At 44.2% G+C, this 23,288-nt stretch overlaps 1 protein-coding gene across 4 annotated transcripts in view; it reads right to left on the minus strand.

Moving 5' to 3' along the window:
- Positions 1–23,288, minus strand: part of ALKAL1 (ALK and LTK ligand 1) — a 692,892-nt gene that overhangs the window by 149,269 nt on the left and 520,335 nt on the right. For all 4 annotated transcript variants that reach the window (XM_069220161.1, XM_069220157.1, XM_069220158.1 and 1 more), the window contains exon 3: positions 19,468–19,521. In XM_069220161.1, coding sequence (XP_069076262.1) covers positions 19,468–19,521 — 54 coding nt within the window. The remainder of the gene's footprint in view (positions 1–19,467; positions 19,522–23,288) is intronic.

The following is a 23,288-nucleotide window of genomic DNA, read 5'->3' on the forward strand; positions in this document are numbered from 1 at the left end:
GCAAGCAGCGCCGCCATGGAGGATTCCCTGGGCCAGGGGGAAACCGGCGGGAAAACGCTGGTTGCCCTTTTCTGACCGTGGCTTTACCGCCGCGGTCAGAATGGCCAAGGAAGCACCACCAGCCTGTTGGCGGTGCTTCCGTCATTTTAGCCCTGGCGGTCGCCGACAGCCAGGGTTAGAATGACTCCCTTAATGGCTTTCACAAAGCAATCGTGGTGCCTGCATACTGGGTGTACACAGGAAAAACAGGTAACTTTTTTTTCTTTTGCTGTGCCGGCTATACATCTCCCTACTCTTACAGCATGTTTGCCTCCGGTATAAAAAGATCTAGAACTGCTAAAATGGTATTCAGCCACAAAAAGTCATAATGGGAAATTAGCCTATTCCGTTGCTTTAATTTATACTGCAACACAAATCGTTTTGGAAGGAAATGAATACATGATTGAAGCTTCTGAAACATTCAGCGCTCAATAAGCTCTTTTATTTGGAACTGTAATTTTTTTAGTTTTGCAGTGAGGGGTCTGTGAGAAGGCACATTTCAGGAAATTGAAAGGCTGACTAAAAATATGTTTTTAAAATGCAACTCTAAGCCATTTTTTAGGAGAATAATTTAGAGGGCACCCCCAAACAAAGTATCAGATGTTTTATTTCTTATCTGTAAATATATTTTGTTTTTACAAAATCTCTACAGTATTATTGTGCGAGGTTGTTTCGTAAAAACACACATTGCGAACTGCTTTGGATTCCTTGCGGTTTTATTTTGATTTGAATTTTATTTGTAAAACTTCTGGCCTTGCTTTAAATATATTTCATTAGGAGCTGCATGTAGGATTTCTCAGCACTGGGTTGCCACTTGGGGTGTCCGAAGTTTGAGTAATTTGCATTAGCATGATTATGCCAAATTATGTCAAAATTACACAAAATTACCAGTAACAATGTGAATTTCAAAACCGTCAGTTTGTGCTATATTTTTGCCCGAAGGACACATCTAACAAAAAGCACTGCAAATAGCTACTGGTGTTCTGGTGTTCCTGAGTGCCCTGTTGCTGAAGATTGCACATTCCCTGTAAATCTTCACTGCATATAGAGCTTAAATATGCAAAAATACTAATGTCCTCATTTTAGGAGTTTCGTGTATCACATGTATCACGCCTAGGGTGAATTTCTGAAATTAAGCAAATTAAGCTGATGTAACCTAAGTTTGAGCTGGATAGAGACCTATCGTCTGACCTAGTCAAGGGCAGGCCATCTGATTTCATCAATGACTTGAAATTTCAGCAGGGAACAGGGCTGCTGACTGAGCTTTGGATAGGCCAGCCGCTTATACTGGGCACAGGTCTGCTGTTTAATCTGGGCAGAGGACAGCAGTTGGAGCTGTGCACTAACCTGTAGTTAGAAATAGGCATAGGCTAAAAGTCTGACCAAGGCACCGGGCTGCAGTCTGAGATGGGCACAAGCCTGCAATCTCAAGTGAGCACAGGTTGGCAGTCAGAGCTCTGCACATACAGGTGGGACAGGCTTACTGTCTGATCTGGGTTCAGGTCTACAGTCTGAGCACAAGACTGCAGTCGGAGATAGACGCACGACTGCAGTCAGAGCTTGGTACAGGTCTGAGATCTGATCTGGCCACAGGCCTGCAGTCTGAGATGAGCACAAGACTGTCAGCCTGAAGGGGGCACAATGCTGAAGTCTCAGTTGGACACAGACATGGAGTTGGAGCTGAGCAAAAGAATGGAGTCTGAGCTAGCCACGGGTTACAGCCTGAGCTGGGCATCAGACTGCAGCCTGAGCTTGGCATAGGACTGTAGCCTGTGTTGGGTACAGGTCTTTAGCCTGGGTTGGACACAGGGTTGCACTCTAAGCTGGGATCTGGATATAGGACTGCAGACAGCTGGGCACAGGCCTGCAGTCTCATGTGGGCACAGACCTGAAATTTCCGTTTGCGAAAATGGTCTGCAGTCTGTGATGGTCACAGGGCTGTAGTCTAAGCTGTACTCAAGCCTACTATCTGATCTGTTCATGGAGTTTGGTATAGGCCTGAAGTATGTCTTGTGAACTAGACAACAGTCAGAGATGGACACATACCTCTACCCACAGGTGGACAGAGGAATGAACCCTGAGCTGGGTGCAGGTTTTCATTTTGAGTTCAGCATACACTTGCAGTCTGAAATGGGCAAAAAAGGAGGGTGGAGTCTGTAAACTGCTGAAACCACAACATTGTTGCACATTTATCCCTAACAATGGAAAATAAATTAGAGGCTTTAATAACAATCTGCCTAACGTTAACTCTGATTTAAAAGTCTTGAAAGAACCCAAAGTTTAGGAAAAGGTTGGCAAAGGTTTTGCTTCTGTGGGAAATTGGCTGTGCAACCTAGGGATAGGTATAATTGTGAAAATAATACAGATAATATTAATTATCAGTGTTTGTATCATTAGCATGCGGGGAATTCGTAAATTGTATTCGGTGTTCAAAAGAAAGAAATTGAAAAACGATCAGAGGAGGGAAGAAATTAAATTAGAGCAAAGGAAAATTGAATATTTTAAAGAAAATTTTAAGGGTAAAAGAAATGTAAGAAATAATAAAAATAAGAAATTTTACGGTAAACTAAAACTTTGTGATGGGTAAGGAAGTGTGATGACACATGTAGTGATCAGAGGAGGGATTATGAAAAGTAAATTAATCAATACTAAATTTGCATTTATTAACTGTTAGGAATTTACATGAATTAGTATAACGTAAGGTAAATTTGTGTGTCATGGAAAATGTGCCCACGGATGTGGCCACCATCAGATGAACGAAAAGTGATTAGGAATATGCTTTTATAATGTAATGATGTGTACATGTAGAAATTTGTATTAGTGGGTCTCATTAACATATTAGTGCTATGAATTTACTTTAAATGTATATTATGCATTGATAAATGATGTAATTTGGGCCTAGGCGAAAAGCCCAGTGTTAAGTTGCATGCCAGAAATAATTAAATTAATGTACATGTTCTGTGAAAGCCTAGAATTAATATTGTCTATTGTTCACACGGAGCTGACCAAGCGATTTGTAAATGTCTTAGACTTTCTCATGTGAACTGCCTTTTAGAATGTCTTGCAAAAGGAAAAGATAGAGTGTAGGTTTTAACGTGTGAGAAGAAGCTGTACCCAGGACTGGAAAATGGCCACACTGACTACAGCTAGGATTGCAACAAAACAGTTACCTGAGAAACCTGACAATGGGAACAGGAGAACAGGAGCCATCATCAACATGTGAAAGACTGTTTAGTTATATTTTATATTTATATTTATAGTTCATAGCTTATTGCTCATACTGTAAACGTAAGATTTTCTGACCAATGACGGTGTGAGAAAGTTTAACTTAGCCTGTTCGCACTCAGGCTAGTTAGTTTCCGTTCCTTTCCTGATAGCTTAGAGTCCATTTTCTGATCCCGTTCGATTCATGCTTTCTATCCTTGCTAGAGTGTTTTGCGTGGAGCACCGCAGTTCCATGTATTTTGTTAATTTGTGTTAATGCTGATTCTTTGGCTTAATGTCCCTAAATGGTTTAGTTAACTTAAAGCCCAACTGTGGCTGAGCCATCCCTTTCACTGTCCCATTGTTGATGCTGAACAGACGGATGTCCACCTGACAAACAAACTGCCTCTTGCTGACTCATTGAGGAGAGGTATATGGAAATGCTATTCTATCATTGTATTTGTGTTTTCTTTTAGGTATCAACCGCTATTTTGATAGAGCCATGGTTAGATGTTTTCCAAATTTGTTTGACACAATTGTTGTGCATGAAGCCCAAACATGCTATTCTAATTAGAAGGTTAGTTAGTATGCTCAAGTGTTGACAATTATCATTAATAAAGAATTGATTCTGTTCCTCTGTCGAGTCTAGATGTATACTATTTCTATTTTCCAGTTATTACTGTTACTGATTTGTACTGTAACTCTCAAGTGTTTAGTTATAAATGCTTTAGCTAAATTGAGATTCTTTAGATGCTTTGGTCAACCTGTGTTGCTTGTATATGTTTATCATTTGGTTTTGAGACTAATCTATGTGATATTAGCATTGTTAATCTAGGGAAGTAAACATTTTAACTTTACTAAAAGGTGTGGTTATTCATGGTCAAAGGTGTCATGATGCATAAAGATTATTGACTTCAAAAGAATTGATGGTGCTTATTGATTATGTTGTGCATATTGTTGTTGGAATTATGGTTTATAGTGGAATCACTCTAAGCGGATTCAAAAGGTCCATCAAACTTTCAGGCATCCCCTTATCAATTAAAGTATAAAAGACTAAGGCCCTCATTATGACATTGGCGGTAATAACCGACTACCGCTGCAGCGACGGCCGGCAAAGCCCATTGGGGCGGATGCCAGCCGTCAGCCGGATTATGACCATAAGGATGGCAGAAATCCGGCTGTGGTCATGCCAGCGGTAAGCCACGCCAGTAGACCGCAGCAGACCGTATCATGTCCCATGATACGGCCTGGCGGTGTTCTGCTGGAGGACGCTGCTGCTGGCAGGAGCACCCCATCCCATCTCCTGCCGGAGGAACCCCTCACAAAAGGTAAGTCAGGTGCTCCGACAGGGGAGGGGAGTGGGGGGTGTTGTGTGTGTGTGTGGGGGGGTGTGTGTATGTCTGTGCGGGCGTGTCATGTGTGTTTTCTGAGTGTGCGTGTATGTTGTGATGTGTGCATGCGTGTGTGCATATATGTATTATGTATGTCAGTGTGTGTGTATGTGTGTGTGAATGGATGTATGCATGGGTGGATGACTGTGGGTATGAGTGTGTGTAGGCGTGTGTACGTTGGTGAGTGAAGGTGCGTTTATGCCATGTGGGGGTCTGGAGAGGGAGGGGGGTCTGAGGGGGAAACCTGGGGAGAGGGAGGAGGCAGGCAAACCCCCATCAGTGACAGGGAAGGAATTCCCTGGCACTGATGGTGCCTACCACCATGGTTTTCGTGGCAGTAAGGATGCCACGAAAACCATGGCGGTAGGCGGGGTCATAATCCCGCAGGCTGGCTAGTGACTGAAGTCTCCAGCCCGGCAGTCATTACCACAGTGGCGGACGGTGCGGTACATTGGCGGTTTGGCTTGGGCCAAACTGGCAATGTCATAATATGGGGAAAAGTACTGCCAGCCTGTTGGCAGTACTTTTCTCCATTTTACCGCCGTCCGCCGGGGTCATAATGTCCCACTAAATAAGGCCAGACACGCTTACACAATCTGAGCTGGAACTAGGTCTACAGTCCGAGCTAGGGAGATGTCGGCAGTCTGGGCTGGGCACATGTTTACCAGCCTGTGTTGTTCACAAGATTGCAATTGTAGCTAAGCTCAGACCAGTAGTTGGAGCTGGGCACAGACCTTTAGTTAGAGCATGACACAAAAGAATTCCAAATGTCTGTGTTAACCTGGGTATTTAGAATAATGAAAAACAGTGGATCACACAGATCTCATCAAAGCTAAAATGAATGCTCTAGTTTCATCATGGCCAGCACAATTTTACCACTTTGCACTGTCTGGATGCACCAAGTATGATTGTAGACTAATAACAGTTGTTACAGAGTTCAATTTGAGTCATGGTTGCTGGTGGGGCCTACCGGTACTCAGTTTTTGGGTACCAAAACATATGTTTTCCTTATTGGACAATAAAGCAAGCAAGAGAGGTAAACGTGCATTGTAAAGGCACAATGGTAAAGGCACATATATATGTGTATATGTATATATGCATATTACCTACTGGTCACCAGTAGGTAGCTATAGTTAGGACCTAGTTTCAATAGAAAAAGCATTTTTTGACTTGGCTATATCTTTGGCATTGTTTGACGTATCTTCACTTAAGATTCTAAAATCAGTGTGCTCAAGAATGTTGTTGGACCTGGAATGTTTTGGGGTGACATGTCAAGCTGGAGCCAAGAAAAAGGGGGGCAAAAAAGTGCATTTCCTATTTTAACTCCCATATAGATTTTTGACACAACTACAGCCAAAACAGCTAGATGGAATTAAACCAAATTTGGCAGGAAGGTATCACTTGGTCCAGAAAGACTGTGTTTTGCTACTTGGTGTAAATCCGTTCAGTCGTTTTTGAATTGTGGTGTCTTCTAAGGTTTTTCTACCTGTTGGGATTTTATGAATCATGTTGAAGAGAAAACAGTTTTCTTATGATTTTCCCCGAGGGGTTGTGGAAGGTGCTCCAGAAGCTAGAATGAGAGCATACTTTCTGTAAATTTACACTATCTTTCTCAGCCATATGAGAATGAGGTCAGACATTTTCAGTAAAACGTGCTTTCAGCAGGAGCAGACTGTCAGTTGCTTCCTTTGTGTTCTACTTCAGCTACCCAGTGTTCTGAAGAACAACTTGAACGTTAACAGGCTTACGTATGACAAAAGTGTGGCACACCTGAAGCCATCTTGATTGAATCAAACTGGTAAAACCTAAAACATTTAATTTAGAAAGGAACAAAATGAGGGGGTTCATGTTGTCATAGAAATTATGATTAGTGTTGTAGAAATAAAAATTAGGACACATTTTAAGTGAGTACTAAAATATCTTCCTTTTGTACTTCCACCAGGAGCAGTCTGTCAGTTGATTTCCTTGTGTTCTCCTGCAGCCTCCCAGAGTGTTCTAAAGAATAACAAGAGTGCTAACAGTCTTACTTATGACAAAAATGTGTCAGACCTAAAGCCATAATTTTTTAACATATTTTATTGAAGGTTAACATGCACACAAGTAACATGCCAGTATCCCTAGCCCGATGACATTAGTATTAATGGAGGCATCGAATTTAGCAACAGTAGCTTCCTAGAAGGTTAATAATTTAATTCTAATGATGTCACAATATTTCAGTCCCCAGGGAGGCCCTGCATCCCTGTCTCTAAAGTCCTTCCAAGCAGTGTAAATGTCAAGAATAGGAAGAGCGCCCTGCCCTGCCATATATCATGCCAAGTGCACCCCAGGTCTCACAGCAAGGGTTCTTTGGCGGGTTGTTGGTCTTCCACGATCTCAATTGCGACCACGAGGTTGCCCCAGGCTCACACCCCTTCGGTTGAGCTCAGGCCTCGCCTAGCCTCCTAAAGCCTCACCATCCCCTCCACCCATGGGCCTCTTGAGGCCTTCCAGTTCTTAGCTATCGCACTTTTAGCTAGGAGAAGTGCCAGGTCTTGCAGTTGGTTGAACACCTTAAATCTGGCTGTGTGAGTATATCTGCTAAGCAAGCAGTGTGTAGGGTCACGTGGGACCCAAAGGCCAAACACCTCAGCCAGTGTGCTAGCTATCAATTCCCGGAAGTCCTACAGGAATGGGCAGCCTCAAAACATATGAAAAAATTCAGCTGCTTCTCTGCCCCAGCGTGGGCACCTGGCTTCTGTCTGGCAAAAATCTTCCATGCGTCACATAAGCCCTATGTAATATATAAAAGTTGATGAGCTTGAACCTTGAATTTATAGACACTTTGGGTACCCTGACTAATATCCCCCTCTAATGATCACCTGTTATTAGCCTGTCCAAGTCATCTTTCAACTTTTGTTTGAGGGCCGTGAGGGGCAAGGTGAGGTCTGCCAGGATACTCCTATAGAGACACAATACTGCTTTATATGTTCAGGTGGCGCTCCTGGCGCTTGTAAGGTATTGACAAACACCAAACTGGGGGGGCTCTGCTCGCCTGTATTTCTAGTGTCTAGTAACACTTTGTAAGCGCCCTGTAAAAGAAAAAATTCCCTTGAGGTAAGTCAAAGTTAGTGCGGAAGTCTTCAAACGGTAGGAAGGCATCCGCTTCAAATAAAGCCCACATGGAGGTCACCCCAGCCTCCACTAAGCAGGAGAAACCCCTTCAATCACCTCCGTGGGGGAGCTCCATCAGGAATTGTAGTGGGATCTCAGGGGCATAGGGCATGGAGCAGCCCAATCTGCAAAGGTAACACAGCTAGAAGCGGCGCAATGCCTACAGTCCAGTGGAACCAGGATCAGATGGTTAGCCGAGGCATAGGACCATTCTGGCCAAGGTCAAAAAGGTCTGGAGTGAAGGGCGCTTCCCCTCTGTCTGCCATCATGTGGCCGGCTATCCACTGTGTCAGGCACTGCAGCTGGCTCGCTAGGTAGTAGACTTTAAAATCAGGAATGGCTTTGCTTCCATCGCCATAGGCCTCTGGAGCGTCGTCAAGGCCACTCTCCTTCTGACCTCCCCCATAGGAAGCCAACAATCAGTGATTTTAGTTCTTTGAAGAACACTCCTGGGATCCACAGTGGAAGAGTGATAAAAAAATAAAGGAGCTGAGGCAAACAATCCTCTTTAGCAGGGCTCCTTGCCCTGCTACCGATAGTGGTAAGGACCCCAGAATGTCATGCTACTGTGGAGGCCCCGTAATGCCCCCCCACATTTCCCTCCATAAAGTCTACCCGGTCATGGTATACATGCACTCCTAGATAAGCCAGGTAGTACAGCTCCCACTGCAGTGTACCGATGTTGGAATGGTCGCCCTGTCAGCTGTCATCGGGAAGAGGCTAGATTTCTGCCAGTTGACTCCAGAGTTTGCACCAAAATGTTCCAACAGTTGCTTTGCTCCCTGGAGGGCCACCGCCGTGTCATCCAGGAACAGCAGGAGATTGTCTGCATACAGTGCAATAAAGTGATCTTGTCTGGCCATGTTCAGGCCCTTGTAGGTGCTCCCAGTGCGGGCCAGACACGCGATCAACTCAATAGTGAGGGCAAATAGGAGAGGGAACAATGGGCAGCCCTGCCGGGTCCCCCTTTCCACCTGGTTTTCCTCCAAGATGGATTGCCCTGTGTGGACCCTCACTCGTGGCATAGTGTAGAGCAGCTGAGTCCAGGCCACAAAGTGCTCTCCAAGGTCAAATGTGCTGAATAATTCATATAGGTATGTCCATTCTAAGCTATCAAAAGCTTTTTCAAAATCTACAGCAAAAAATTGCTGCACTGCTTTTATCATAAGTGTCAGCATCGAGTAGCAAAAATAGACCTCAGATATTAAGAGCTGTGGTGCAGCCTGAGATGAACCCTGCCTGATCGTGATGGACCAGATAGGGCATGTGGCATATTATTTTATAGTCTACAGAGAACATCGGCAGGGGGCAATAGGCTGTCCTATTAGTGGCTGATTTTCCAGGCTTCAGAAGGGGGATAATGAGGGCCTAGCGGGCAGATGAGGGGAGGATCACGCTCCTCCTTGTACATATCAACCAGTTTCCAGCAAAACGTTTTCACATATGTTGAGTAAAATTCAACTGGAAGGTCTTCTAAGCCAGGGGTTCCTAGCCATGTTTTTGATGGCCGCCCTCACTTTGGGGAGCATGATCACCTGTCCCAAAGTCTTTGCCTCTTGGTATGGCAGCGTCGGGAGCTAGACCTTTGACAAGAATCCCTGAATGTCCGTGATGGATGGTCAGGTCTTGCTTCTATAGAGGTCAGCATAATAATGATAGAATTCTTGATTCATTTCAAACTGCTGGTAGACTGCAGTGCCAGTGGATGCACGCAATTTAACTATAACAGACCACCTTTTTGCCGGGTTCGCCAGCCACGCCCACAGGGAGATCATGCAATCACCTTCAGCATGGGTGCGTGCCATATAAGCCCTGCAGTCGTAACAACACAGCCTCTCAGCCTCTGTTGCCACATTCTCTCTGATCACCATGACCGCTTCCTGAAGGTCTGGGTCAACTGGGGGTCTTTGTTCTAGTGCCCTCAGATCCTCCTCTGCATTTGGCATATCTTGGAGTAGAGCACTGCAGACTACCAAAGCAGCTGAGGTACGATGTCCTCTGATCAATGCATTGAAGGCACCCCACTTTATCAGCCGTGAGTAAGTAGAGCCCTTGTTATCCTCAAAGTAAGTTATTATGGCAGAACCAATAGCATCTCTAAAGGCCTGATCATCTAAAGGTCTGGCTTAAGTCGCCATATGACCACCGGAGGCAGGGGATGTGACTAATTGAGACCCAACAATAACGGGTTGTGGTCCGAGATTGTTCTGGCCAGATATTCAGCCAGGCGTGTCAGCTCATGGACATCTGTAGAGCACAGGAAAGTGTTCAGACGTACATGCAAGTCATATAATGGGATGAAGAAAGGATAATCTCTTCCCTCAGGGTGAATGTGTACACCAAGAATTGCCCAGCCCCCACTCCTATTGCCAAGCTAAAAATGCTCCAACTACTCGGGTCATCAGCGAGTCCCGCAATGGGGAGTGTGATCTATCTAGAGTCGGATCGGTGATGCAGTTGAAGTCCCCACCCAGCAAATCCGACCCCTTGAGGTTGGGAGCTAACTTGCCAGATAGAGCCATCAAGAAGTTTGGTTGGTTGGTGTTGGGTACATAAATACTTCTCAACACAATGTCTGACCATCCAGCCTCCCCATGTGTATAACGTATAGTCTCAGAGGGTCTATGATTGTTGTCATCTGCTGGAACGGCACTCCGGGCCTGATCCATATAAGGGTCTCCCACGGGTATGCTGAATAAGATGTGCAATATACCTGACCCCTACACCTGCGTTGAAGGGCACACTCTGCTTTGGCATCTAGGTGAGTCTCGTGAAGGAGAGCAATGTGTATCCGTCTCCTAATGAGGTAAGAGAATACATTATGGCACTTGAACATTGTGTGCGTCCCCCTAATGTTCCACGTCAGAACTTTATAATCCAGCATGCGAGCCATCAGGACTATAAAGTGTCTAGGCGGACACTGATATGCCAGTTCCACCCCCAGGAGGAGACTTTCCCCGCAGCAGGTCTAACATTCAGCACCTGAGCACAATATAATACAATCCCATGAAAACTGAAACAAAAACATCCCAACTCCCAATCCCTAGGACAAGCCAGGACAAGTGGTATGACCCATTCGTCCAAACTTTCAGAAAAACAGCAATAGTCAAACATAATCGTGCCTGTCATCGCTCAAGCGAACAGTGGCAGGGAGGCATAGGTCCAGCCAGTTCACAGTGCTGAACCCCAGGCATCTTGGGCCCCATCCAACCAACAGTATAGGAAAGCATGAAAGAAAAATATACTCACTGAATTTTTATGTTTTTTTTAGCACGCACAGACTTAAATATAAGCAGCACTGTGCATGGCCTCTGCCCGTGAGCGGCGAGGGTTCGCCACAGGGCCTGGTCTATGGACATACACAGCAACAAACCCTCCTGCATGCACCCAAGTTGTGCACAGCCTTTGGAAATGCGCAGCCTGACTTTGGATGCAGTGGCTGGTTTTTTTTTCAAATTTTCTCTGGATTCATGGATCCGCCCCCAGGTTCCTGAGTCAGGATCAGTGGATCCAACTATAGCTCCACGCATCCGTGGATCAGACAAAAACATTTTTTTGCCTACGAGGGGTCCCTAAGAGAACCTCTTTGTGTCCATTGGGGTCAGGATACCGTATCCTGACCCCTTATGTGTTTTTCCACTCTTCTTTTCCCACCCTTGAGCCGATGCGACAAACAAAATGGTGGCCGCAACCTTTCTGTAAGGTTGTGGCCAGCCAATCAGGGCCTTGCTCTTTCCCTGAATCCGCAGATCAGAGTCAGAATCTGCTGTTTAGTTATCTATATTTTTAAAACTCTAATATCTCAGAAACTATTGAATGGATTTACACCAAATCACAAAAACTGTGCTTTCTGGACCAAGATCTAGCTTTCTGCCAAATATGGTGTAATTCCATTCAGCGGTTTGGGCTGTAGTTGTGTTCAACATTTTTAAAACAAACATTGACACAGAATGAGGAAAAAGTGTTTCGGACCCTCTTTTTGTCTGGGCCCCCACTTGACAGATCACCTCAAAACTTTCAACAAAGCAGCTGAACTGACCAAAGTATGCCTTAAAAATTTCTTGAAGATTCACCAAGCAGCGCCAAAGTTATTGGCAAAACAAAAAATGCTCCATCCATGGAACAAAATGGTCCTAACTATAACTACCTAGTGGTGACCGCCACTAGGTAAAATTACATTGTGATGGTCACCACTAGGTAGTTATAGTTAGGACCATGTTTCTAAAGAAAGAGCACATATTTGAGATGCCTATATCTTTAGCTCCGTTTGACGGATCTTCAGAACATTTTCCAAAAAAAGTGTGCCAGTGATACCTGTTGCGCACAGGAAGTTTCAGGGTGATCTGTCAAGCAGGCGCAGAGGAAAAGGGGGGTCAACAAAGTTGTGTTTCCTATGTTAATTCCCATAGGACCTTAGAACATGACTACACCTGGAACCACTGGATGGAATTACACCAAATTGGGCAGAAAGCTAGGTTTTGGTAAGCAGATTATGCTTTAGATCCGTTCAGTAGTTTTTGAGAAATTAAAGGGAACATAAACTTGTATATCTAGGGCCACGGGTCTATCACAACATTTCTGTGATGATCACGATGTACTCAGAAATGCACGCAACAACAGGAATGCCGTGATGGCCTAGCTAGAACCTGACCAGAAAGTTCCATCCGCCATTTTAGATAATGGTTAATGGTCCCCAGGGCTGCAAAATACTGTAAAAAGTGGCACAACGGGTCAGGGTGGAAGTACTGGTACTTGTACAAGGTACTTCCTGGGGTCAGGAAGTACCCTGATCCCAGAGGTGTGATATAGAGGTCTGTGAGTTTAAAATGAAGTCCTTAAAAATGATTTTTTGACACAGTGTGATATTCACGAATACAACACGATGCTCAGCGCAGTCCTCCCATCTTATGTTGCAACTTATTTGCGAATATCGGCGACAACAAAAAAGTTCAGAGATTTACTCATAAACTATTTTATTCACTCAAAGTAGCAGTCAGACAGTCATGCACCCACTCACAGTCACACTCAGACACGCATGCATCCAATCACAAACCTCTTTAGACCCTCACATACCCACTTACAGACACACTCAGAGACTTATGCACCCACTCCGAGACCTACTCGGACACTCACACACCTACTCAGACACTGATGCACCCATGCACAGACCCACTTAGACCCTCACACCCACTTACAGACACACTCAGAGTCTTATGCACCCAGTCAGAGACCCACCCAGGCACTCACACAACCTCTTACACACCTACTCAGACACTAATGCACCCATTCACAAGCCTATTTAGACACTTTTGCACCCACTTACAAACCCATTCAGAGACTTCTGCACCTATCAGAGACCCACTCAGACACCCACGTAGCCACTCACAGACTCTCTCAGACACCAATGCACCCACTCACAGACCCACTCAGGCACTGATGTACCCACTCACAGATCCACTCATACACTCATGCACCCACTCACAGACACACTTAGACACACACTGACTCAAACACCCACTAAGACACTCACGCACCCACTTAAACACACACTCAGACATTCATGCACCCACTCCCAGACCCAATTATATGCTCACACACCCACTTACAGCCCCACTAAGATACTGACATACCTACTCACAGACCCACAAAGACCCTAATAGACCCATTCACAGACCCACTCAGACCCTTATGCACCCACTCAGAGGATTTACTCAGAGACCTACTCAGAGACTCAGGAACTCAGTCAGTTACAGACCCATGCAGACACTTAAACAGCCACTCACAGACCTACTCATGCCCTCACACACCCACTCACATACACAGTCAGACCCTCACACATCCACTCACAGACCCACTCAGACCCTCACATTCTGTTGCTCCAGAGTATGACGATATAAGCACACTCCCAACAGGTTACAGTTTGCGCTTTTTGTCCATGGACAACTTTGTTTTGTACATGATTGACGGCCTGTCCAGCCATGAAAGCAGCACCACTGCAGGTAGAAAGCAGGTCTGTGTGACTTTACTATATCGTCATACACTGGAGCAACAGGATGGAACAATTTCAGCAAAACTCGATAACTGTGCTTTGAATTCGCCTACTAAGGTTTTCAAAATGTATTTGAATGTGCATTTGGCAAAAGCAACCTACCAAGGCAAAGATGTATATCTACTAAAGATACAATATAAACGTGCAGGACTACCTTTACCAAAATGCAATGTGCAACTCACCAGAGTATTTAATGAAGGAATCATGTGCTGCAATTATTTGCTCAATCCAAGCATATGGCCTGTGATCAAGGACGAGATGTCTGAAATGCGTAAGGCCTGGGAAATGTAAATAATTCATTGAAGGTGACTGCTGGTTTTGCTGCTTTCCAAAATAAAATGTAAACTGCAACCTGTTGGGAGTGCGCTTTTTGTCAGAGGACAACTTTGTTTTGTGTATATATATATATATATATATATATATATATATATATATATATATATATACCTTGTTTTGTTACCCGACGCTGAGGGCTGGCTCTCTACAGACTGTAAAATTTTGTCTTTACTGAAGCACACATACCAAACTTTTTCATGCAGCTCCCCGTTTACTACTTATAGCAGTTGCTGATTGTGAACTCTGAAGCTTCCTCCATGATTTTTAAACCTCTCTTCTTCTATGAAAAGCTAAAAAGCACATAAATGTCATTGGGGGATATGGGTAGCCACACAACAAGATGATGGACGGAGTGATAAATGTTTCAAGCACTCACCCCCAGTCACAGATCTGGGTTAAATCTATTGTTCCATTGCTCACCATGTCATCCCAGTTTGGACCCAGTCATATGCTAAGCAGTCTTGATCCTGTTCCCCTTGGAAAGAGTCCAGCCGGGACTGCCAGGCCAGTTCCACCCTGGACCGGAAACATGCATCCTGGGAATTGCTTTCCGGGTGTCACCCCCCATCAGCAAGGCTGGCTAGAATCCAGTGGCACAGTGAGCAAGGGACCCATGTCTGGGCATACCCTTGCCACTTAGGGTAGACATAGCAACACAAGAAGATGATAAACGGAGTGGTGAAACTTTTCAAACACTCACCGCTGGTCACAGATCTGGGTTAAATCCATTGTTCCTTTGCTCACCATGCCACCCCAGTTTGGACCCAGCCATGTGCAAATCAGACTTGACTCTGTTCCCCATTGAACAGACCTGCCCGAACTGCCAGGTCAGGTCCTGCTTGGACTGGAAACAAGCATCCTGAGACCAGTTTCGGGGTATCACCCCTCATCAGCCAGCCTAGCTTGAATTCAGTGGCTCAGTAAGCAATGAACCGCGTCTGGGCACACCCTTGCCACTTGGGGCAGACATAGAAACACAACAAGATGATGGACGGAGTGCAGAATATGGGTAGCTCACGAGCTACTGATATGCTAATAAAATCTTTTATTCCCAAAATGGGGAGGGGGCGATCCTGTAGGAGAAAAGCTGTCTAAAGCAGCCCATCCCAGGTAAAAAGCTGCAACATTGGCCATGTTATGGATAATCACTTCCTGCTGAGAGGGCCACACAGCCACATTCTCTTTTGCCCGCTCTAGCTGCTCTAAAAGTTACTAAAAGAGAAAAATAAGCTACATAATGTTTTATTTGGCGGTAAATAAAACATTTCTTTTTTTGGTATATGCGCATTTAATAGGCATGTAAAAGCAGCTTGTTGTATATTCTATGTATGCCGATCAGAATGTTTAGTAATGCAGTTTTCTTGCATTGACCATTCTGTGACTCTGCCTGTTTGTGGATTCCCTGTCTTGGTCAGACTGACAGTTGGTCTGTTGGTGAATCTCCTCTAGACAGTGACACAAAGGGAGCTGGGGGCAGCCTGCATATTCTGATGAGTCATCTGGGCAAGAGTGGCAGGATGAGTGGTCACTTATACCTAAATGGGCTGTGCCTGCCCTCACATAATTCAGTCTCCAACCCCCTGGTGTGTGTGTCTGGGGCCTGGCCTGGGCACGGCAGGATCTTGTAAACAACAGAGACTTCTTTGAAGCTGGGCAACTTCGAAGGCAGAAAGGGGTATAAGTAGTGGGCCCAAAGCCCCAGACTTTAGATTTCTTCAAGATTTGCTTCTGAAACCAAGAGGAACCTCTGCCAAAGAGAAGAGCTGATTAGAAGTGTAGCCCCTGCCTGTGACTGTGCTTTGTTGGGATATCCTGCAGTTGCTGTTTCTGCCTGTGAAAGGGGACAAAGACTGGACTTTGTGGTATATTCCTGCTTTAGAAGAATCTCCAAAGGCTCGGACTGAGCTTGCCTCCTGTTTTTGAAGCCTCAGGGACAGTAAAGGCTTCACCAACCAGTATCTGAGTCTGCATGCTGTGGACTCTAGCTTGCCAGAGGATGCCATTCCAGTTCCTGGGCCCCTGAGAGTGAATTTCTGTTAAAATCCTGTGAAACGACGCCGGACGACGCGGTGCAACTTCACAATGACAACGCTGCACAGAACCCGTGAAGCCACCTGCACCTGAAGCCATGGACCTCGAAGAAGTGCGAAGACCCCACCGATATCAAGGCCCCACGTCACTGACACCACTGATGTTCCAAGAACTCGCAAGAACGGACTGTCATAGCACTAACGTTCGTGACACCCAACTCCGTCGCAGTGCCTGTGACTCTGTGACGTAACCGCAACCCTGTGAGGTCACCCTGTAGCATTGTAACTTTGCCGTACTTCGACTTTGCCGAAGGTGCCCCGTGACTGACTCCTTGCAACCGACGACTCCTCACCTCTGTCGCTCCTCAGCAAGGACCCGATGCATCTTCATGACCCCTCCACTCCTTTGCCTCACAGCACCAGAACCGACGCCGCCTTGGATCCAGTGATGCCTCACTTCCCGACTCCGTACACCAACCTGTTTTCTACATTTTTGCTAAGGTACTGTACCTAGGGGTCCTTGTGACTCTGTAAACAGTGGCGTCGCATTGTGGGAAACCACTTCGTCACTATGCCGCTTAACATCAAAATGCAGCAGTGGTGCTTCTAGGCACTATTTCTGTTTTATTAATTGCTAAAATCACATCTTTAACTGTGTATTGTGGACTTTTATCGTATTTGGTCTTCATTACTTAGATACATATTTACTTTTTTTCTAAACTTGTGTGGTGTCCATTTTGTAGTGTTTCACTGTATTACTGTGTGTGTTGGTTGAAATACTTTACACATTGCCTCTGGGTTAAGCCTTTCTGCTCGTGCCAACCTACCAAGGAGGTGAGTGGGGGTTAACCAGGTGTGTTTCTCTTTTGCCCTGACTAGCGTGAGGGTCCTTGCATGGACAGGGGGGAACCTGACAGCCAACCAAAAAAAACATTTCTAACACCATTAAATGCTATTGAATGCATTTTGGAAGTCGATTTGTAATATGGCTAAAGGTTCTTGCAACTGGGTGGCCAGTAATATGGCATTGGGTATTGAGTCTTGGTCTTTATGAACTTAAATCAGTGATAACAGCGAGCAAGCTTGTGGCTAGAATTATTGCTAATATTTTGCTTCATTATTAATGAATGAGATCTGTCTATAGGAGGTGCAACTGTGAGCTTTTATTTCAGGTTTAAGTATAGTTGTGATATGCAATTCCTAAATGTCAGTGGGAAGATGGCCAGCAGACCTCGTCTCTTTATACTAATCTAAAAGGGGTGGCTGAGCATAAAAGCTTGGCTTTAAAAAAACTACATTGGAAGGCCATTGGGACCGGGCCTCATGAGTCAAGAGATTGAGGACCCCCTAGTCTGCGTGAATTCATCTGTAGCTATGGTCTCATCCACGGTGAGTGCTTGGTCATGGGTGATCACTGGCACTGGAGCTTTGCCACATAGCTGTGCACATTGTCAGCTGGCAAGGGCTTAGAATTTGAGTTAAACTTAGTGTAATAATATCATGGCCTCTGCTATACTTGTAGGGGACTTCTATATTGGCCCTGGTCATCCTGAATCTGAACAATGTGCTTGTATTTCTCACCACTACAACTATGTTAGTATAGTAACACACTTGTTCATACAAGTGGCTCTGAAAGGCCTTACATGTCCTCTTTGCTTTGTTTAAAAGGACTTTCTTAAGTTTGAGCATTAATTTATTTAGGTTATGAAGATGTTGGTCTGATTTGTCCATTTGCTTTTTGTGTTCAACTTACTTCGTGGACTGCATCTTCTAGGGTAGCAATTTTTGAAAGTCTCTCATTCCTATGGAAAGCTAATATTACTGCCCCAAATGCACCCCACAGTTTTCCTAGTGCAGTCTATATTTCGAACATGAGGCTCCACTGGAACATAATCATATAACCCCCAAGAATAAAGTGGGATCTTTACAAACTGGCTCAAAAAAGGATTCAAGTGGGATCTTAGAAAGTGTATTGCACAGCAGAGGTCCAGACCTATTTAGCCTAGTGTTTATGGGACCAATGAGGTCCCTACCTGTGAATCTAAGACCTGGAGGAGCAGAAAGAACCGTTACACTCAAATGAATAAGGAATGCTTTGGTGAGCAAGGGTGGTGAGTATACCAAACAAATCACTATTGGGCCATCCATAGTGAACTGGCTGTCAAAAGATACCCTGAGGCAGCCTAGTTCACTTAGGCCCATATTTATCATTGGGTTTTATTGATCTTCTGTCCCACAAGTAGGAGGAAGTGTGATGCAAAACCTTGAATGCTATTTACTAAGTCACACAAGGCCACCTTGCTGGCCCTGCTTGTTTTGGTAAATGTGGAGTCAAACAAGGCGGCACAGATTTCTGCCTTTTGTTACTCTGTCCCAGGGAGGTGTTCCTATGCATCAACCCATGCATTTTGGTGCATTTCCAGATATACCATTAGTGGTAGACCTGGGAATGTGTCAAAATGCTATGCCTCCCCAGGGAGGCGTAAGAAGGAGAAATATGTTTATTTCTCCTCGTTTTTTCTCTTTCTACAGCACATGTTGAATGAGAAAAATGCCTCTGAGAACAGTTTTTTGGTGCAAGAAGGTGTCCCATTCTATACGAAAACAATCCTGCCTACAACATGGTGCAAGGGTGCCTGCATTGGCTCTGGGCAGCCAAATGTGCACCAGTGCTCGGAAAGAGCAGGAATGGCTGTGCAATATTAAATACAGTGCGTTCTTTCCTTTTCCCTTTCACACAGGGCAGCGCAGCAAGGTAAATATGGCCCTTAGTTAATGATAATAATCATTAGTGTGAAAGGTGTAAAATCACTCAAATGTATTGCTTAGTAACCTAGAACACAAGGAGGATACCTCACTGAAATGCAGTTGTAGTTAACGAGGGCATGTGTGGTCCTAATCAGTTAAATGGAATGAGAGTGAAAAGCATCCAGTTCACCATTATGGAAGGCACTGTTCACCAGGGTGGAAGGGTGCAAGTTCTCACAAATCTAGAGCATGATTCTTCAGAGTATAAGAGACAGCATTTACTTAAATTCAGAGCACAGTTTATCAAAATGGAATCGTTAAAGAACACTCAAATTAATTCACACTGAATTCCACAAACGTTTGAATACATATCTTCCAGAGCAGATCGTTGTAACAGTTATTCACAGGTAATAAAAATTGCAAAAAGAGAGAAAGTGAAGCTGAACGTCTGTTATCTAATTTCATTAATAATGAATGACATGTTTCAACGAAATAGACTTTAATTGGGCCAAATTCTTACCTGTGAAATGTTTTATGAACTTTTCTTTTAGGTTCAGATCTCGTAAAAATATTTCTGAAAGGAGAAAAATGTATTTTATAAGAATAAAACCATTCCTGAATAGAGAACGTTACGTCAATTTTAAGAATGAATTGATATACTTTTAATGGGAAATAAAACGTCACGCCTTCAGAGTCCAAATGCCATGTCATGCAAAAAATAAGTAGCCCAGTGTAAAACCCCAGCCACGTTATAGTTAGGTACTTACCACCTTAGTAAATAATATCATCCCAGGGTAAGGTACTTAACGGGTGTATATAATACCACCTATGCTACCATGGTGCATCTAAAATGTGGAATTACAAGTGCCATCACGTTTTACAGCACATAATTCCACGTTTATCTGATTTTTCCTGCACACTTTAGTCTGATAAACTTCAGCAAGTTTTTTCTGCTCACATCTATCAGGTAATATTGTGTTGTTTACAGAAAACTAACTTGGAGTTTGATCACTGCAAAACATTTTCCTCCACACTTGTAATCAGAACCTACGTGCAAGAAATCATCTTTTTCTGCGTGGTCAACCTGAAATATTTTGCCTTCTGAAGGATCCTTTATTTTTGGTACCTTCAGAACTCTGTGCTCCTTAATCCTGTTAATCATATGTAAAGTGCCCCTGCCCACTTCAAACACTGTCAACTTGGCATATTCCCAACTGGCATATTTAACTTGCCTGTTAGCTCCCTAGTTTATGGTACAAACGTGGCTTGCTGCGTTGCTTTGCATTAAGTGGAATATTGATAAATATGGGCGTATATTTCTACTTGTGTAAGAGAGCCTGAGGTGCACATAGCTTTTTTAGCCCCTAGATGAAAAAGACTCAGGCATCCTGAAATTTGCAATCCATTAATGGTATTTGGGTGTTGAAGTTTTCATAATGGATTATAAAGAGGAAGCTGAAAAATCACATTCTTTCAGAGGCAGGGCCTAGCTAAAATATGATCTACAATATATTATCAGCAGCAGGCAAACCTGCAGGGATGATAACTGTGAGAGTGTGAATTTTCTAATATGTTTATTAATGATTTTGGCGTAAGTAAATGTGTAATGAATTAACTAATAAAACGGGTGACTTGAAAATGGTTGCCACAGTTAATTTTCTGTTCCTAACTGAGCAAGACTCTAATTAAATGCTGTGGTTATTTTCCACAATTCAATGCTTACATAAAAGTGCATTTGGAGCTTGAGTAGATGTGTCCACAGCTACCCCTAGTGGGTTGCTGCATTATGTCCAACAAGGTCATGTGTAACCGATCATTGCATAAGTTGAATGTTCTATTGTTTGAAAATGTTACTAATACTTGGTTTTTCCTCGAGGATGGAAGTGAAGTCGTAACAGTAAAAATGTCTTCCTGAGAAGAGGTGTTTTGGGAGGTGATGAAACAATAGAGCTACAGACGAGACAGAAGAGGAAAAGATATTGTTAAAGAAAATGTTCTACTTAGTGTAGAATTGTCATATTTTAGGTTATCAATTTAGTTGTTGATTGGCTGAAGCGTAACCACCCCAATGGACAGACCAATCATAAGCCTTTTAGAATTTAGTATAACAACCTAGGTAGAGTTGGAGGAAGAGAGAGGAGAGATCGGGGAGATGAGAGATCAGAGAGAGAAAGAGATTCCAGTGTTCCTACAGCAGTGTGGGTTTAGCTGTTGTTAGGCCCAAACCTTCTGAAGATATAACTGATGGTGTCCCCAAGCTGAAGTAAACTGCTTGTTGCCACTACTACTGATATTGGTAACGTATGTCATTGAAATGTTATTTATGTCTCTTTTGCTTTCCAGGTTCCAGCTGCAACTTATGATCTGAATGCTGTATATCAAAATTATTTTATTAAGAGTTTTCCTAAATTTGTGTTACTAAATTCTTTTCACATGAAGCCCAACATGTTGATGCTAATTTGTGGTTAGTGAGGGAATTACCTTAAAATGTTCATGACTTATATTGACATCTTTTGAGTGTTGTACTAATTTATACTTTGCCATTATTACCTGTTTTGGTATTGTTAACAAGTGTGAATCTCTTGGAAATAATTTGTTTTGTTGTCTTAATTAAATTGAGATTTATAAGACTTTCTAATCAACGTTATTAATTCTATATGCTTACCATTTGTGTTTAAGAGTTATTTTCATGACATTAGCGTTGTTAATCTAGGGAAATAACATTTATAATACTTCTTAATAAATTGGTGTGGTTATTGACTGAGGTTCAATATTGTTGATTGTGTTGATTATTGTTGATGCTCACATTACTCATTGATGACATCCCCTCAAACCTATGTTGCTTCGATCCATCGAAACTGGACGAAGGAAAGGGGAGTGACCACTCCCCTGTCCATCACCACCCTAGGGGTGGTGCCCAGAGCTCCTCCAGTGTATTCGAGACTTCAGCCATCTTGTTTTGCAAGGTGTGGGGGCACTCTGGAGGGCTCTGAGTGGCCAGTGCCAGCAGGTAATATCAGAGACCCCTTCTGATAGGTCCTTACCTGATAAGGTAGCCAATCCCCCTCCCAAGGCTATTTAGGGTCTCTCCTGTGGGTTCTTTTGAGATATTGCTTGCAAGTTTCCTTCAGGAATCCTCCGCAACTACTACTTCATCCTCTGACCTTGGATCAACCGCAGCCTGCTCCAGGAACCGCTGTAACAGCAACACAGTATCCACAAGGGATAGTTTCCATCTGCAACTTCAGCTCCAGCCAGCAACTGCAACAGTTTCCATGGTATGCATGCTCTGAGGACTCCCTGTCTTCATTCTGCACGAGAAGGACTGAAGAAATCTCCTGTAGGGTGACGGAGTCACTCCCCTGCTCATGCAGGCACCTTCCAAGTCGACGACCGGTACTCCTGGACTCCTCTCACAGTGACGAGCATGCTCCTGGACTCACAGTGTGTGGACCCCATTGACACAGACTGTCCTGAGGTCCTGTGATGCAATTTGGAGGAGGTAAGACCTTGCCTTCCCTGAGAGCGACAGTACCCCTGTGCACCACGTATTATTCACCTCCTGAGGCCTCTGAGCACTATTTGCAAAATTCCTTCGTGCACAGCTTCGCCTATGTCCCCAGCACTCCATCCTGCGATGCTCAACTTGCTGAGTTGTTCTCCGGCGGTGTGGGACCTTCCTTTGTTGTGCTGCACCATCCGTGTTTTGCACCTTCTTTGTCCCCATGTCCTGGGACTCCTGTGGGTGCTGTCTGGCATCCTGAGGGCTCTCTAAAGTGCTGAGAGCCCCCTCTTCCTCCTCACATAGAGTTGAGGCCCCCAAGTCCCTCCTGGGTCAAGCCAGAACCATTTTGATGGAAAACGCACATTTGTCGTAACTAAGGCTTGTTGGTGACTTCCAACACGAAATCACATCTGCATCCATCTTCCCATCGTGGGGCATCTTTTGCATCATGCTGGAACCTGCTGGCATCTTCCTAGGGTACATTCCTGCAGTCTTCATCCAACCGGGGACTCTTCTTTTGCACCCTCTTCTGGGTTGGCAGGGGCCCCTGTCCTTCCTGGAACTTCTTTCGACTTCTGGACTTGGTCCCCTTCTTTTGCAGGTCTTCAGGTCCAGGAATCCAGCAGTTGTTGTTTGCAGACTTGGTTGGTTACTGCAATAATACATATCACAAGGTGTAGTGTTTCCTAAGGAAACTTGCAGTACTTTCCACCTGCTTTTCTGGGCTCTGGGGTGGGGTAATTTACTTACCTTTACTGTATTCTTACTCTCCCAGTGATTCTGCACACACTACAGTTGTCTAGGGGGTAATTCGTGATTTGCATTCCACTTTCTTA

The sequence above is a fragment of the Pleurodeles waltl genome, chromosome 2_2 (assembly GCF_031143425.1).
Source record: "Pleurodeles waltl isolate 20211129_DDA chromosome 2_2, aPleWal1.hap1.20221129, whole genome shotgun sequence".
Lineage (NCBI taxonomy): Eukaryota > Metazoa > Chordata > Amphibia > Caudata > Salamandridae > Pleurodeles > Pleurodeles waltl.